We start from the raw sequence: 17687 nt of genomic DNA on the forward strand, positions 1-17687 counted from the left end.
TATTGTCACATGTGCCAAAATATAATTATGATTGAAAAGAAAAACATTTTGGACAATAGGAGCTTTAAAGGGTTTATTATATAGAATGCTTTGATCTGAACAGCCAAAAAAATATATATATTTTCAAAATGAGCATATGGGTGTTTCACATCTAAGATGTTTTATGTGTTATTAGATGATCTCTTTGGTGTTCCACTCTGTCTTGAATATTGATTGAGTCATTTTATAGCACTGTGCAAACAGTGATTTATTTTCAGGTCTAACTAGTTAAATGAGGAAAGCAGTTTGTCTTTTGTGTTCATAGCAAACAATATATTTTCATCTCTTTGATTAAAAATTTTCTTCAAGAAGCAAATAATGAATATTTATATCCATTGATGAGTAGGTTGAAAACATACGCAAATATATTAAGCTATTAGTATTATAATGAAAGCAACTAAAATAAATAATTGAAAAGGATTCCATCCTAAATCCTAAATTTGTTGCAAAATCTTAAATGAAAGCTTACTTGAGGCAAAAATTCTCTTTTACAAGTATATTCTGGCAAGAATTGACCTAACAGCCAATTATTATAAACAAAGTCCAGGTTTCTTAATTAAAATACAAAATATTGGCTCTCCTACTCCGCCTGAAATAAGTTATGTCTTCAGGAGACTGCAATTATGGTGGCGCCTCCTAATGCCACTGATGGTCAGAGCCTGTCAGTGTTTGTATAAAACCCCATTTTTTTAAGAGCTTTGCAACAGTGCGGCGGATTGTTACTTTGTTAGCTAAGGCTTGGCTTCGAAATTCTAAAACAGAAGTTCAGGAATTTTGTTTTGAGTTTGGTCTGAACACCAAAAGACTTTCATTTTCATTCTCATAAATGTGGGAAAAAGTAAACTCTTCCGCTTATTATGGTTGCATATTTGGACTTGGGAATTTTATCTCTGTCCATCAACTATATGTAAATGTTATGATTGGCTATATTTGGCAAATAATACCTAATGCAAATTAATTAACCATTCACAGCACTTTTTAAAACAACTTCTAAAGAAAGCCTTTATGTATTTGAAGGATAGCTATTTTCACTTGATGAAACAAACTTAGTTTTACAGCTGATTTTATCAAAATGAATAAACATTTTATTTTTCAGTTATCTGTGTTAGTGACAAAGTTTTGAAATGCTTTTTGGAACTTCTGGTAAAGAAGAACCTAAGAAAAATTTCTAGGACAGAACAGGTTGGACTAGTTTTAATTTAATCTCTCTTCTTCCTTGACACCCTATTGAAAGAACACAAATGACAGTGAAATAGTCTACATTTGGTGAGTCTTGAAAGGACAAAAAAGATAAAAGTCATGAACTGATTTTTATTCCTTGGACTCATATTATGCTTACTTCTATATAGTCTATCTCAAGGTATTTATATCATTTGAAAAAGTGAAACTGTATCTATTCAGTTCAAGAAAGCTACTGTTAAAAGCACTTTTTAAAAAAGAATTTTTATTGATTTTTAGAGAGAGAGGAAGGGAGAGGGAGAGAGAGAGAGAGAAACATCAATATGAGTCCAGAACATTGATCAGGCTGCCTCCTGTCTGCCCCCAACCAGGGATCGAGCCCACAACCAGAGCATGTGCCCTGACCAGGAATCGAACTGGCAACCTCCTGGTACACTTAACAACGCCCAACCAACTGAGCCATACCAGCCAGGGAAAAAGCACGTATTTTTTTTTATTCTTATTCTAATGTTCATGGAAATTATACTTGGAATTATAGTCACATTATTGTACTTGGAAATTATAGGTCACATTGGGATAAGAAAACATTTTTAGGGGACAAATATTTTGACCTTTTGTGAATTAAATTGCAGGATGCATTTTGTTGAGCTGTGTTATCAATGCAATTGCAGTTTATATGGACCAGTCAGTCATGACCTACATTTCTTAGACTTGGATGCTATATTGGTAAAGTAATTGAAGACATGTCAATACTTATTACTGTTTGTTTTATAGTTGCTATTGTTTAGCTACAGGTAGATGCTTAGTAGATATTTTAAAATAAATTCATTCTATTGGTTATCTGTGTGCCAAACACTGAGGATCTAGTGATCCCTAAGAGGGTCCTGTCCTCCAGAAATTGGTCATCAAGTAGTGATGACCTGACATTTATTATTTATTAAGTGTCAGGCCCTGTGCTTAAGTCCTTTTACATTTATTAGCTCATGTAATCCTTATAAAATCCTATGTGGTAGGAACTGTTACTATCCCCATTTTACCAATCAGGAAACTGAGGCTGAGCATGGTTGCACAGCTGTGCAATAGTGGAGTCAGGATTCAAATTCAATCTTGTTCATGAACATAGACTTTTTTTTTTCTATTTTCTTTATTGATTAAGGTATTACAAATGTTTCCTTATCCCCCCCAATGCCCCCCCCCAACTCATGCCCTCACCCCCCTGGTGTCTGTGTCCATTGGTTAGGCTTATATGCATGCATACAAGTCCTTTGGTTGATCTCTCCCCCTTACCCCACAACGACCCTCCCCTACTTTCCCTCTGAGGTTTGATGGTCTGATCAATGCTTCTCAGTCTCTGTTTCTGTTTATCAGTTTATGTTGTTCATTATATTCCACAAATGAGTGAGATCATGTGATATTTATCTTTCTCCAACTGACTTATTTTGCTTAGCATAATGCTCTTCAGGTCCATTCATGCTGTTGCAAATGGTAGTAATTCCTTCCTTTTTACAGCAGCATAGTATTCCATTGTGTAGATGTATCACAGTTTTCTAATCCACTCATCTGCTGATGGGCACTTGGGCTGTTTCCAAATCTTAGCTATTGTAAATTGTGCTGCTATGAACATAGGGGTGCATCCTTTCTGATTGGTGTTTCTAGTTTCTTGGGATATATTCCTAGAAGTGGGATCCCTGGGTCAAATGGGAGTTCCATTTTTAATTTTTTGAGGAAATTCCATACTATTCTCCACAGTGGCTGCACCAGTCTGCATTCCCACCAGCAGTGCACAAGGGTTCCTTTTTCTCAGCATCCTCGCCAGCACTTGTCATTTGTTGATTTGTTGATGATAGCCATTCTGACAGGTGTGAGATGGTACTTCATTGTTGTTTTGATTTGCATCTCTCAGATGATTAGTGACTTTGAGCATGTTTTCATGTCTCTTGACTTTTAATCACTGTTTCATCTGGCCTCTCCAATCAAAACAGACACAGATTCATTCTTTCCCAAAATGTGCTGGTTGAAGACCAATCCTAGGATGTGTTTTGCAAAACAGTCATCAGCTCAGCCATCAGTTTCTTAATGACTTTATGGACAATTTGTTTGTCAAATTCTGCATATTATAACTTTCCTTCATCACCAGCACCACTGAAATATCTTTGTTTATTCTAAATGAACACTCACATGCTAGATGCTTTTGGCAATCTTTCTGTAAAGGTATGAAAATTGTGCAGTAAGCCTCTCAATGAAAGTGTGCTGAATAATAAATGTGGCAAATGCTGTCGTAATGATTGTTTTACATTTATGAAAGAATGTTCACATATTGTGTCATTTAAGAATCATAACAATCCTCTACAATAAATATTATTAATATCCCATTTTAAGCTGAAGAAATTGAGGCAAAGGTGTTAAATAATCTTTCTCATGTGTAACAAAGTAGGCAGTACCAGAGCCACTACTTGAATCAATTGTTCTAATACAAAACCAGTGCTGTAAATTGTGTAGTATAAATGTCTCTATTTTGGAATACCACACCTTTGCAGGCATGCTTATATGTTTTGGTCAGTTCTTGTTCCCAGTCCTTGGCCATATGTTGCTTACTTGAATCAAAGCTGAGCAAGCCATCAGTTCCTCTCTTTTCACTCAGAAGCAGATATTTCCTTAACACTAATGGAAAATCTCGGGCTAGATATGCATTTTACATTTTCCTCCTTGTGCGGTAGAGGAGCAGTTAATTACTCAAACCTATTTTTTTTTTTTTTTTTTTTTTTTTTTTTTGCCACTGCACTAGGATAAAAACAGGAACAGATTTGAGATGGACTGATAAAACAGGGAATGGGTATTACCAAGGAGAGTGATGCTTTATGTCCTTCAAGATGTTAGGAGATAATGCATAAAGATGACAGCATAAAATCCCTGGCTTTGTCTAACTTTGTCTATCTGTAGACATAACAACCTTCTTTTGAAGAATGATCTTTTCATAGTAATTTTCAAATGTTTTTCTCTCCATCAAGTGGTTAAATAGGAATACAAACATTGGGTCTCAGTTTATCATTGTGCACCAAACAATGGAAAAGCTTACAATAATCTAAATTCTTACAATAATCTAATAATCTTACTGCCACGTGCCCATGACAGTAAGTTATGAAACACATTGACTATTATGAAATATTTTCTCATATATTCTCTCATTTTAATGGGTTCAGCAAACCACGGAGAGGGGTTATCCTCGCTGCCTACCCCTCTCCGTCCCCCGCTCCACCACTTCACAGATAGAGAAACTTAGATTCAGAAGAGTGAGCCCTTCCTGGTACTCTCTCAGGGGTGGGGAATGTCCAGGTCCATGGGCTATATAAGGGTCTCAAAATCATTTGGTCTAGCTCTTCCAAGGCATTAGGGGTGAGTTCATTACATGTTTGACTAAATATAGCAGACTAATTTTTAAGTTGATAATTTTTATGGCCCTTGACTGATGTTATAAATATCCAAATGGGCCTTGGCAGAAATAAAGTTCCTCACCCCTGAATTCCAAAGTGACTTTTCCAAGGTCATTCAGACAGTAAGTGGCAAAATCAAGATATAAATCTAGCTTTCTGGCTGAGATTCTCTGAACACATCTTAAGTGATAAGATATAGTACCTATTAGAAGATTTAAGCATACAGATGGCATTTGGATACTTGCAAAGGAAATAGTATACATATTCTAAGGCAATGGATTTTAAGCTCATGTCCTATAGTTATTAATTTTATCCTTATATATTCTGACTTAGTGCATAGGAATGATTCACTGCTTCTGTTTGGTAGAGGTATGATGCCAGAATATTCTTGGCTTTATAACTGTAGAACTAAGTACCCATTAGCATCTGTAGATTTAGAACAGCAAAAGCTCAGAATAATTGAACTGCTTCAGAGTTCCATAGAAATAAGTTTTGCCACCTAAAGAGACCTTGAAAGCTTGACCAGTTGTGAATGTTGCCATTTAAACCACTCTAGGAGACATTATCAAATTGACTTTGTCTAATACTAATGAATCTTTCTTATGGATTTGTATATCTACGTGTGAGAAATTCCTGGATTACATTAGAAATTGTAGACATTTTGGCTTAACTTTATTCTTTAAAAATGGTTGGAAGACAACATGCAATTAATAAGCATTATATCCAGGGAATTTTCTAGGAAAAGTCTTAAAGGACAATTTAGAAGACAGTATTGGATGATATAGCATATTGGATAAGAGCCTCCTTATAGGGGAAATGTCTGATGCCAGAATATAAAAATATTGACAGTAAGTCATTATTCTAGGTGTGAACTATCATCAGGATTTAATTTCAGTAGCCATTTAGATCATTTTCTTGTATTTGCACTGTAGTCTGTATATCTCATTAAAATACAGTTATTGTTGTTGTTATTAAAAGTTGTGAATGTTTCAAAAGGATTTATGTCTGCCTTTGAAAACACTGACTGAGAGCTGGGTTGATAGGCTCCAAAATTCACATCCCTTTCTACAGAAGGAGCTTCAGAGTAAAATGCATTTATCAGATGGGGAGAATGTTATTATACTGCAATTTGATGCTATCACTGCCTTGCTAATGAACATGCAGTTATAGAAAATACAACACTTCTAGGAGGAAGAAAAAAGAACTAGAGATTAAGAGGGAGAAGGGTAGGATTACCCTGCAGGAAGAGAGGGGTGGTGAAAGGTGAGAGATAAAGAAAACAGTTACACACTTGAAAGAGAGTTCTAGATAAGAACACTAGGAGGGATAAGGCTTTTAAAAATGGAGACAGCTAGATAAAGAGTTTATTGTAAAATGGAAGAACAGGAGATATCAGGAGAATGCAAGACTTAAGAAGAGAAAATCAATAGCTTTTAAATATAGAAAGTAACTGGGAAAGGAAGATGGAAAGGAGATCCAGTTAAGAGGGAGCTTCTGAGAAATGTCCCTGAACCATCCCCCAACACACACTCTCACACATACACACACGTATAAAAACCAGAAAGTTAGGAAAAGTTCAGAACTGAACACATCTAGTACAGACATGAAAAGAATCTGTAATATGAGTTTAGATAACTATTTTTAAATTGAATTTTAGAGTTGTAATGGATCAGGCCTTGTGATTCACATTATATTATAATTCAAGAAAACTACAAATGAGAGCCAAGAGGACTGTGATAAACAGATGCCATTTTGAGTAATATATTCTTATTTATCCTGTAATACAATATCATTTTGGTTATTAAAAAACTGCATTTTAACCTCTGCATTAAAATATTAATAGATATTATTAGGTAAGGAAATTGTCCTAGAAACAACTGACCTCTAAAATTGGGAAGAGCTGGAACTATCTGCTTTGTTTATTGCTTCAGGGCAGAATAATCTGTATTTAGTATATAAATGAGTGCAAAAGGTTTTCTGGATGCAAGCATTGTGTATTTGTTTAAATAACAATTTATTGCACACCTAAGAGGATCTTGTAATTTGGAAACTCTATTATGATACTCAAACAAACTCTTATTGTGTGCATAGTGGTTTAGATATTGTCAAGAATATTTGTTAGGGGCTCTCAACTTTGGTTATATATTAGTATTTAAAAAGACTGGTGCCTAAGCTCCTTCTTAACAGTTATGATTTAATTGGTCTTTGGTGTGGCCCAATCATTAGTATTTCTTTAAAATTCTCCCTGTTCCTCATTTGTGATTGTAATGTGCAACCTGATTTAAGAACCTTGTGTTAGTGTAATATTATATGCTCATAGCTTGAATATTATTAGTAATTATTGTCCATCATCTTCATTGTTAGTTATATTTCCCCAGGGTTATTATGTCTTAGGACACAGAGTTCATATCATCCATCTCATGTTGCAAGGTATTAGTGGGTCTTAGGTGACAGGTACACATATTTTTCTTCTGTTGCTGAATGGAAAATTTTTGTGATTTAATTAGTGCTAATTTATTAGGCTCTAAATTTATCCTAGAGCTTTTGATGATGATTCTATGAAATATTGGATGTTTCCTGAGGGCACAAAGATGCTATGGAAAAGTAGGGCCATTTAATTAAAGCATTACAGATAATAAATAGTACGTATGCTATCCAGGCAATTTTGCATTAGGTAATTTTTAAATTTCCTTCAAATTGTCTCATTATAAGCATAAGGTGATTAACATTGTAAATTTATTTTATCTTCCATTGAGGATTAACTTACTATTCATGGGAATTTGGGATACATGGGCAGTTGTGTTTTTCATATAACATTTCTATAGATTTTGAATTGGTTAACATGCTGGTAGGATGACTTCTGTAAAGTATGAAAAGTGGAGGTTTAAAGACTTTTACTTTGGTTCTCTCCAACCTGCCTTATCTAGTACCTTTTCCCCGACTCTAGGCATTTTCTGACCTCACGTCATCCCAGTGTCTACTCAACCCTGTATACAGCAGTCCCCCTTTATCTGTGGTTTCACTTTCCACATTTTGAATTACACAGAGCCAACCATGATTGAAAAATGGAAAATTACATAAATAATCAATTCATGAATTTTAAATTGTGCACTGTTCTGATTAGCATGATGAGATACCATGTTTTCCCATTCCACCATGCCTGGGACATGAATCATCCATTTGTCCAGCATATCCACATTATATATACTATCTGCCTGTTGGTGAATTAGTAGTTGTCTCCATTATCAAATTGGCTGATGAGGCATCACTGTCCTTGAGTTCAAGTAATCCTTATTCTTCTTATAATGGTCCCAAAGTACAAGAGTAGTGAGGCTGGCAACTCAGATATGCCAAAGAGAAACTGTAAAGTACTTCTTTCAAGTGAAAAGGTGAGTACAGTATAAGATATTTTGAAAGAGACCACATTCACATAACCTTTAATATAGTACTTTTTTTATGATTACTCTATTTTAATATTTTTGTCTTACTGTGCCTAGTTTATAAATTAAGCTTTACCATAGGTATGTATATTTCACGACTATCCATGGTTTCAGGCATCCACTGGGGATCTTGGAACATAGCCCCACAAAGAAAGGGGGACTACTGCATACCTCTTGAGCCTTAGCAGGTATGGTGTTAATTGCTAATGTTTGTTAAAGAGTAGGCACTCTCAGGGTTTATTGCATTGAATGTGGGCCACAAAAAGAGCACCAAAATCTAAAACAAAACTTGTAAGCCATTACAACTCAAAGAAGTGAGGTATTAATTGATAGGAACAGAAATTGCTCTTTTGAGTCAAGGGCCACTTTAATTCAATAGGCAATCACCTATTCAGCTCTCTCTGTCAAGATAGACCAAGGTACTTTGCAAGTGCTAATATGATTCATTACATGATACTTTTCCTTCTAGATCAGTGGTTGGCAAACTCATTAGTCAACAGCCAAATATCAACAGTACAACGATTGAAATTTCTTTTGAGAGCCAAATTTTTTGAACTTAAACTATATAGTACATTGTTATTAATTAATTAGGGTACTCCTTCAATCGCACTGTACGTGCGTGCCCGCACGTGGTATTTTGTGGAAGAGCCACACTCAAGGGGCCAAAGAGCTGCATGTGGCTCGTGAGCCGCGGTTTGCCGACCACTGTTCTAGGTCATTATAATTACCTAGTATTGACCAAAGTTAGCACTTGGATTCATAACTGTGGGATTAGGCATGCAACCTGCAAGTTTCCTTATAAAAAGTAGGTTGAGCCAACCTAACGAGGGTTACAGTAATTTGTCAACTAGTGTGCCTAATGAATCTTTACAGCTATGTTTTCAAAGAATACTGACCTTAAAAGAAAAATCTCTGGAATATTGTTCATCATTGTTAAGAAAATTGATTGTTCAACAAATATTAATTGAACTGCTAGTATGTACTGTTTGACACTGGTTAACAAAATAAACTCACCCCCTACTTTTATACAGTTTGCATTCTAGCGAATCTCTCAAGAAAAAAAGGTAGAAGTGTCTCAATTGTAACCACAGTTAAATAATTTTATGCCCTTAAATCAAGTGAAATGATAATATCATATGATTAAAACTCTGGAAGGACAAGAACCTGGTTTGAATTTTTTGTATATCTAAAGCATGTAAACATAGTAGTTACACAGCAGGCATTCAATACATATCTGTTAAATGAATAAATATTTTCAAGTTGTGAATTGTGAATGAGCTTTCAAATTTATCAACTGCTCTACAAATGAAGATATTTCTTTTAGGTTAACTACGCAATGGCTCAATGGTCAACCTACTTATTTAAAATATTCTGTCAATTTGGATGATGGATAAAGCATCTACTCTAATAATTTCTCTGACCAAATGTTCTGAGGTCAGGTAATTGGAGTCTATTTTTTCAAATACAACCCCTAGATGGGCATTTTATTAACAGTGTTTGATTTCTAGTGATTAAACGTTGGTTTATTCTCCCTTAAGTAACTATTAGAATACCCACCCTCTTGAAATAATATAAAACAATCTTAGAAACATACAATAATACAAAACATACTGAAAAATCCTCTATTCCCTTAAAAATATTCAATAACGTCATCATCCGTTAAAAATAATACCAAACTTTTCAAAACAGTTTTAGTGACTGTATTTTGTTATTCATTTCTAAGTTTTCCTTAGCAAGTATTAATTAGATAGACAAACAGTGTGGACTGTGCATGATTGCAACCCCTTTCAGGTATGACAGGAGAATTTAAGTTAGATGGTGGTGTTATAGCTCCACTCTGCTTTCCTTGGGACCACTCCTATGCGCGCCACATTCTCTATGCTATGTTTTCGGCTCAAAAAAAAAATGTGTGAACTGAAGGCAATTTAATATCACAGATGCTGCTCTGTTCTGTACTTGTACATGTACTCACCAAAAAGATTCTAGATGGGGATGTCTCCCCTGACTTTTCCCTCTACCACCAACCTCTCCTAACTTCCCACCCTTTCCCCTTACTCCCTCCAATACAATCTCACATAGCTTTTGCCTAAGAATTTTGGATTGTTTTCCAAGCTTGAGAGATGGTTTAGGAATGTAGGTACCATTTATATTGGACATGTGTCTTTCACTGCAGTTATATGTTTCCATGAGAAATTTTGTTTCATGGAGAAACCAACATTACAATGAAAAAAGACACACTTAGAAATGAAATAGGAAGATGCTTCCAGAAAAACATAGATTTACAAAATGCTGCAACTTTCTGCTGAGCAGGTTTTAAAAGAGTTTTTTGCAGCCTTGAAAGTCTGGGAAAAAATGAAGTCAGTCTATTGAACATAGTAGGTTTACATCAGTGGTTCTCAACCTTTCTAATGCCGCGACCCTTTAATACAGTTCCTCATGTTGTGGTGACCCCCAACCATGAAATTATTTTCGTTGCTACTTCATAACTGTAATTTTGCTACTGTTATGAATCGTAATGTAAATATCTGTGTTTTCCGGTGGTCTTAGGCTCTACACCAGCGGTTCTCAACCTATGGGTCGTGACACACAGGTTGAGAACCGCTAGCAGGGTCGCCTAAGACCATCGGACCCACAGGTTGAGAACCGCTAGCAGGGTTGCCTAAGACCATTGGAAAACACAGATATTTACATTACGATTCATTAACAGTAGCAAAATTACAGTTATGAAGTAGCAACAAAAATTAAAGGGTCACGGCATTAGAAGGTTGAGAATCACTGGTTTACATTTTTATGGGCTAAGTGTGTCAAATTTTAGGGAAGACAAAACAAACAGCGAAAAAATTACAGTCGAGAAGTATTTCTACATGGATTCAATTGTCTCTTGTGCCCTCTGAAAGGTCACTTATATTGGTATAGACCCCAGTCAAATAGTACATTCTGCAAGGTGAGTTTTTATTGAAATGTACTTCTATTTAGAAACAATTCTTAAGCTGCCCTGGATATTTTCCTGTCTCAGCTTCTTCCTCAGCAGATATTCATTCAGTAATTTCATTGACTTCTACACTTTTTAAATACATACTCTGAAGTTTAAAATATTTATGCCACATACTTGCAGAATACTTTATCTTTCAAATTGCTCCTGTATACTTATATATAAATCTACCTGGGAAACCATCAATGTGGTAAAGTACATTTACTTCTCATTGAAAATGAATCTGACTTTTTGTTTGGTGGATAGCATTTCCTCTTTGTTCCTGGCAGGTTTTTGTCATCTTTATTTTCTTTCTCTCGTTGTACATGTTGATCCTTTTGAAAAATGAATGTTTGCCAAGTCTAGTCTGAGTTGAAAGAGAAGGTAGGGGGTGGGTGGATACTAAAAATTCTGACCAAGATTATTATTAACAATTGATTTCCAATATAGAGGTAGGCTATGTGCCTGGTTAAGCAATTAAATTACAATCACCATGGTTGATATTACAAATCATGCTTTAGGAAAATGAGTTTTTGAGACTCGTGCTGCCTAGGTTCATTTTTATTTTTCACGTGTATGTTAAGGAAAAAAGAAGCACACATGGAAGATTTTAGGAGTTGTCCCTTATTCTAGTGGCCGGTTTCTTCTTGTAGCTCTATGCTGTGTTCTAGAGACAGGGAGCAAATTCATTACCTGGATAACTGATTATAGAACGTAGAAGAAAACCGTCGTATACGTTATTTGGGGTGTGTTTTTATAAATGCCAAGGGAAACATTTTATCTCAAAGTGCTTGCTTTGTATTTGCACCAATGACCAAAAAATTCTTCATTTGGTTTGGATATGGAATATACAATTTTAAGAATTTTAGTGGTTTAAACCATTTCTTATTGAAATGGTATTTCTTCCTTTACTTCCAAAATGTTCTGCTATTCATGTGATATCCATGTTCTATGTATGCCATTGGGCACCTCTACTGCACATGGCTATTACCAAAGAATTTTCAGTAAGGCAAATATTAAATAGCATCATCACATTTTAGTGCCGTGAGTTTGTGTAAGAAAAAAGTGATGCATACAATCAGATCCTGCAAGCCTTTTCAGTAGCTTGCCTTTACCAATGAAATGAGGACTTGTGAGAAATATGGCTTTGATTTAGACACTCACGGGAAATATTTTAAAATACATTAAACAAGAAAGCGGGTGCTTCTAGGGAGAGTAAAGGAAAAACATTAAAATTTCATAATCATGCTAGAATCTGCTTGATAAATCAACACTGCTATCAGAATACTATTCCAGACAATGAACGTACTGTGAGCCCTAAGGTTAAGGGAGAGCTTGTAAGGAAAATTATAGCTGCACAAAAACATTGAGACTTCCAATTTTTAAAGGCATTAAACATTAAGGATAAACACGTACTTTGCTCATTTCCTCGGATTAAGCATGGTATTTTAGAAAAGTGTGCACTTTCCCCATTATATCCATCAACTTTTAAACAGGCAAATTTCAATCTGCATGTGGTCATGAACAATATTTGACTTGTGTCTACTTGCATGGGTTAAAACCAATCAAAGTGCTGAGCACAATTAATGGGAAGTACCTAATTTGTAAGTCTGTTTGCATTTCAACTAAAAGGACTTAAAATTTAATAATCATGACACTACATCTTTAGGGTGTTTGTATTTCAACCACACTTACTTACTGAGAGAAATATGAATATACTTTTCTGCTTAAAATATTGGTATTTAAATACCACTAAAGCTGGGCTACCTAATTACCATTATCGAATTATTATAACTACGACTTTGATATCTAAAATATAATTACTGGTGATTAATTCTCTACTGTATAAGATCTGGCTGTAATTAAGAAACAATAAATTAACCTCAATTTACAACTCCTCCTCTTATTTTGTAAGAAGTGAACTTTAATAACTTGTAAAAATCAGAAATAAACTCAAATACAGAACTGAAACATATCATGTTCATTTAGCCACAACCTGAGACTTCACGTAGAAGTGTTTTAAATGTGTACTATTAAAAGAAAGATCTAAAAGAGTACTACATAAAATTGGTGGCAACATTTTCAATCTGCTGCTTGAAAATTGGCTTTTTTCCCCCCCTAAAATTTATATGCCCCATTCACCACTGTTCTGTGTCAGATACGTGGCTATAAAATTGTGAAAATGGAGGCTTTTCTGGTAGCAAAAGGGTTAAGTTCTTTTTGCTTTACCAGTTTCAAATTACAATGAGAAGCCTCTTCTTTCCCAGCAGGGTTGTGCTTACATTACTCTTTAGATCTCCCTTGAAGAGGGCTGGTATATTTGTGCCTGCTGGAGGTGGAATTAACTGTAAGAAGGAGAAAGGGAGTGAATGGACTTACAGGAAGGTTTTCAAGTAAATACAGGGAAACACATTTACTTGAATAGTACAACCTTGAGTCGTATTTTACACTAAGACGACACAAAAGATGTTAAAGTTATCACCAAGCTGCCGGACAAATATATATTCCAACACCAAGGTGCAGATCAGCATAGATCTGTGATTCAGAAATCAGGATTTGTCTTGGAAAGAGCTTCAGGGTTGAGAAGAACTCAAGATCAAGTGAAGATCACTTTGGGAACTACAGTTTGTCAGAAGATCCACTTTCGTTCATTCCAATACCAAAGGCCTGATTATCATAAATTCATATAGGAATGCCTAGGTCATCTGATCAGATAATATTAGCCGTCTTCTGCTACATCAATGCAGCAAAAACTCTTAACAACTGTGGATAATTGGAAACTTGAGTTTCAGCTTTCTTAGAAATAACTACTCTTGACATATTCCAAAATATTTAAAATAGGGCAGGAAAATCAGTGAGGATGTTGGGTACAGAAATGTCACTGTCATGAAGAATAGGTAAATTTGTTTTTTCTGCTACTGGGAAATTGTACCTCCTTGAAACTTAGATTTTTTTTAAGAGGACAAGAAGGACTAAAAACATCAACTTTGCTTTTGGACAAAAATGCATCTGAGTGTATTTTTATTTAGGGGTATTGTGGGTTTCCTCTGGAGCTGCTGGGTTTTACTGGGTTATGCAAAAGGAGGTTTGGGAGACAATCATGTTCACTCCAGTTTTATTTATAGAAGACTACGGAACCATGAAAGACGGGAAATACAGAGGGAAATTCTCTCTATCTTGGGTTTGCCTCACAGACCCAGACCTTTTTCACCTGGAAAGCAAGCTTCCTCTGCACCTCTCTTCATGCTGGACCTATACAACGCTATGGCCAGTGAAGAAAATCCTGAGGAGTCGGAATACTCAGTGAGGGCATCCCTGGCAGGAGAGACCAGAGGAGCAAGAAAGGGATACCCAGCCTCTCCCAATGGGTATCCTCGTCGCATACAGTTATCTCGAACGACGCCCCTGACCACCCAGAGTCCTCCTCTAGCCAGCCTACATGATACCAACTTTCTGAATGATGCTGACATGGTCATGAGCTTTGTCAACTTAGGTATGTTGTTCGTTTATTTGTTAATCTATGTTATTACAAAGTGGAAGTTTTTCTAATGGTAAAGTAGCTGCCTGGTAGGTGGTCATGTTTACATAAAGTCATTTTCTATAACTCTCCTCTCCAGCTTCTGTTTCCTTTCTTTCATTGATGCAATGTAAGGTTTTGCCTTAGGCAATGAAGTCATATATGTATTTTATTTTTAATATAAAAAGCTAAAATTGAACAAATATAATTGGGGTAGATTTGGGTCTTTTTGGAGCTTGTTAAAATATCAACCTTACTTAATGTATAAATGTATGAATAAACAGGCAATAGTCTAAAAAAAGGAGATTTACGAGGATAGTTATAATACATAATAACTATATGAGCAAAAAATAATAATGAAATATTTTTAAAAAGCATTTACAGACAGAAGAGTAAAAGTGACATTTTGAGCTATATTTTGGTTAGTAATTTAGAAAACATATAAGTGTATATTTATATGCTATTCAAAATCTCTCATTCAGGGGAGGCAAATACTGCAAAAATATTGATATGAAATTAACCAAGATCAAATAATAATGTAAAAGAAGACTATCAAATAGCTTCAGGGAGAGATACTGAAATTCTCTGAAAAATATTTTAGAAACAGTTTCAATCTAGCATTTTTAACTGTAATTATTAAAATATATAATAACTATTTGATTATTTTCAGAATCAAGGGAAATGTAAATCATGCCAGGATGGTCATTTCCTATACAGAATTTCTTTTTATTTGAGATAAAAATTAATTGAAATTCTTTAATTAGTAACATTATTATATAATACTTTTTTAAATTATGTTTAATTCAATGTTGATACTTTCATGGCAGTTTTAAAAGATTGGCACTATCAAATGGTAAATTAATGCCTTATATTTCATCTTGCAATAATATTAAAGTTTCCCAATTTAAAAGGATTTTACAAGTGCTATAGTTTTATTTAAATGTTTTAATAGATACAAAAGGTGAAAATTTACTCTCTTCAGACATTCAAGATAATAAAAAGATAGAATATGTTTATTTTTGAAGTCTAAAAATAGTATTAACAAGTTTAATCAACTTGAAAGAATTGAGAACATTTTAATGTAAGAACTTTAAAAACTTTTAAATATGCAATCTGCTTTGATTTAAAATTGACATATTTGATTATAGACTTAATTAAAAACTTCCTCATATATCTCAAAAATATTCTTTGAAAAGTCAGATAGCAAGAACTCCTAATAGCACATGATACTTTTATAATATATGTTGCTTAATGTGCTCTGCTCATTTGCTCTCAGCAGTCCTAGCATGAAGGATAAGGTGCATAATAAATCATATGTTTCATGTTACCAGAGACAAAGCTTTCATTATTAAGTTTTAGTAAGTCATCATTGGTTACTCTAATCAGGTGTCCTGGGCACCTTTTCCTTGACATATAATTAACAGGTTTCATTTGAAACTTTCAAGCCATTAAAATATAACTTAGTTCTAAATTTGTTTGATTGCTTTTCCTTCTTTAAGTGGCATGCAAATGTGGCTCATGATATATTTTTACTTTGTAGCAATTTCTAAAGCATTATTCAATAATTTAAATTAATTTTACTATTTTAATAGAAAAATGTCAATCTAGCATGATTTACATATTCACAAAATAAATCACTGAAAATATCAGTTCAGGTCATCTAAAATCTGTTACGGAAGAGTGTGTTATATTATATACTTTAAAAAACAATAGCCCAGTCATAAATCTGTTCTAATAAAATATTTTATTATATTTGAATATTTTGATCATTCACAAAAGAAGTGTATTTGTGTTTTAGAAAGGAATTAAGTATAATTTTGAACCTATACACCATTACTTTTTATAAATCGACATAGAATAAGAAAACCAAAACCAATAATAAATAGTTTTATTCAATGATTTCTAGAACCATTTTGATCATTTAAGAATGATTATATTTTTAAATCAATGAAATTTTGGTTATATTGTTTGGATTATAATAACTAGTTCATTAAATACACCATGAAAAATAATTATTCATTTTACTCTAGAGAAATAATTGGATATAAACTTCAGAAAATTTTTATTTATTTTTATCATACTTGAACTGTTGAGTAATGATTTATCTTCAATAATAAACCATATTGATTTTTTAAAAATTTAATATTCCAAACTAAATTTCTCACATTAAATTACTGATAAATTAATTCTAATACTGAATTTTCCTACTAGTCTCTGAGGAAAATTGAACCAAAATTTCATTTTATTATCCTCAGACCATACCTTCTAATATATCCAAAAGTTGCAACCTATCATTACTTAGTAAAAAGGTTTTCTGTATTTCTTTCATGATAAAATAGGTCAAAGTGTACTTAGAAAAGGTGACACTGTAATATCATTGTTAACTGCACTGAGAATTTGAGTGTCCTTATGTGTCATTCATTAGCAAATATCTGCAAATTGTTTCATGTTCTTATAAGACCCAAGAGAATTTTATTTTATATTTTAGTATCTTAAAATATATGTATATTATAGGGACTAAGGGCAAATGATCAAATTAGCAATAGGCAAGGGATTTGTATTGAGGAAGTCACCTGGATATTTAAATATATGAAAAGAATCTGTTGACATTTCCCATAATAAGATAAATTATATAAAAAGGATCTAGTAACATCCTTTTTATGAATGTTTGCCTGTGTCATTTCAAGTCAAATAATAGATTTTCTACAATTATCTTGTCACTCAGGAAGACATTTTTTTCCAACATAAGTTTTGCTCAAGAACAATTAAACTTATTTTAAACTCTGAATCATATTTAACAAAATATCTATTTAAAAAATGTCAGATGAGAATAATTTTTTGTCCATAAGTGAAAAACAATTTAGTTTACCAAATGAAAAAAATAAAATGTAAAGAAATTGTGTTAAGATCAATATAAACAACTAACTATGAAACTCAGCACATTATTTCAACCTTTAAATTATTGTAGTGATTTGTTTATTTTTAAGAAACAAATGCTAATTAGTAATTGTGTGAAGAGAAGCTTTCCACTCTATTCTATGCATTATTTTTAAGCCAACTTGAGTCAGTCTCACAGTATCTAGCTTTTACAGGTAGACTTCTCTGCTTTG

The 17687-nt window shown here is 33.8% G+C and overlaps 1 protein-coding gene across 1 annotated transcript in view; it reads left to right on the forward strand.

Annotated features, from left to right (window-relative positions):
* The first annotated feature begins 13345 nt into the window (after window positions 1–13345).
* The window catches only part of BMP5 (bone morphogenetic protein 5), a 116636-nt gene continuing 112294 nt past the window's right edge, over window positions 13346–17687 (forward strand). Inside the window, exon 1 of the mRNA XM_080665511.1 lies at window positions 13346–14553. Coding sequence (XP_080521637.1) covers window positions 14064–14553 — 490 coding nt within the window. The 5' untranslated portion in view covers window positions 13346–14063. The remainder of the gene's footprint in view (window positions 14554–17687) is intronic.

Source organism: Plecotus auritus (genome assembly GCF_963455305.1).
Source record: "Plecotus auritus genome assembly, chromosome: 4".
NCBI classification, from domain to species: Eukaryota; Metazoa; Chordata; class Mammalia; order Chiroptera; family Vespertilionidae; genus Plecotus; species Plecotus auritus.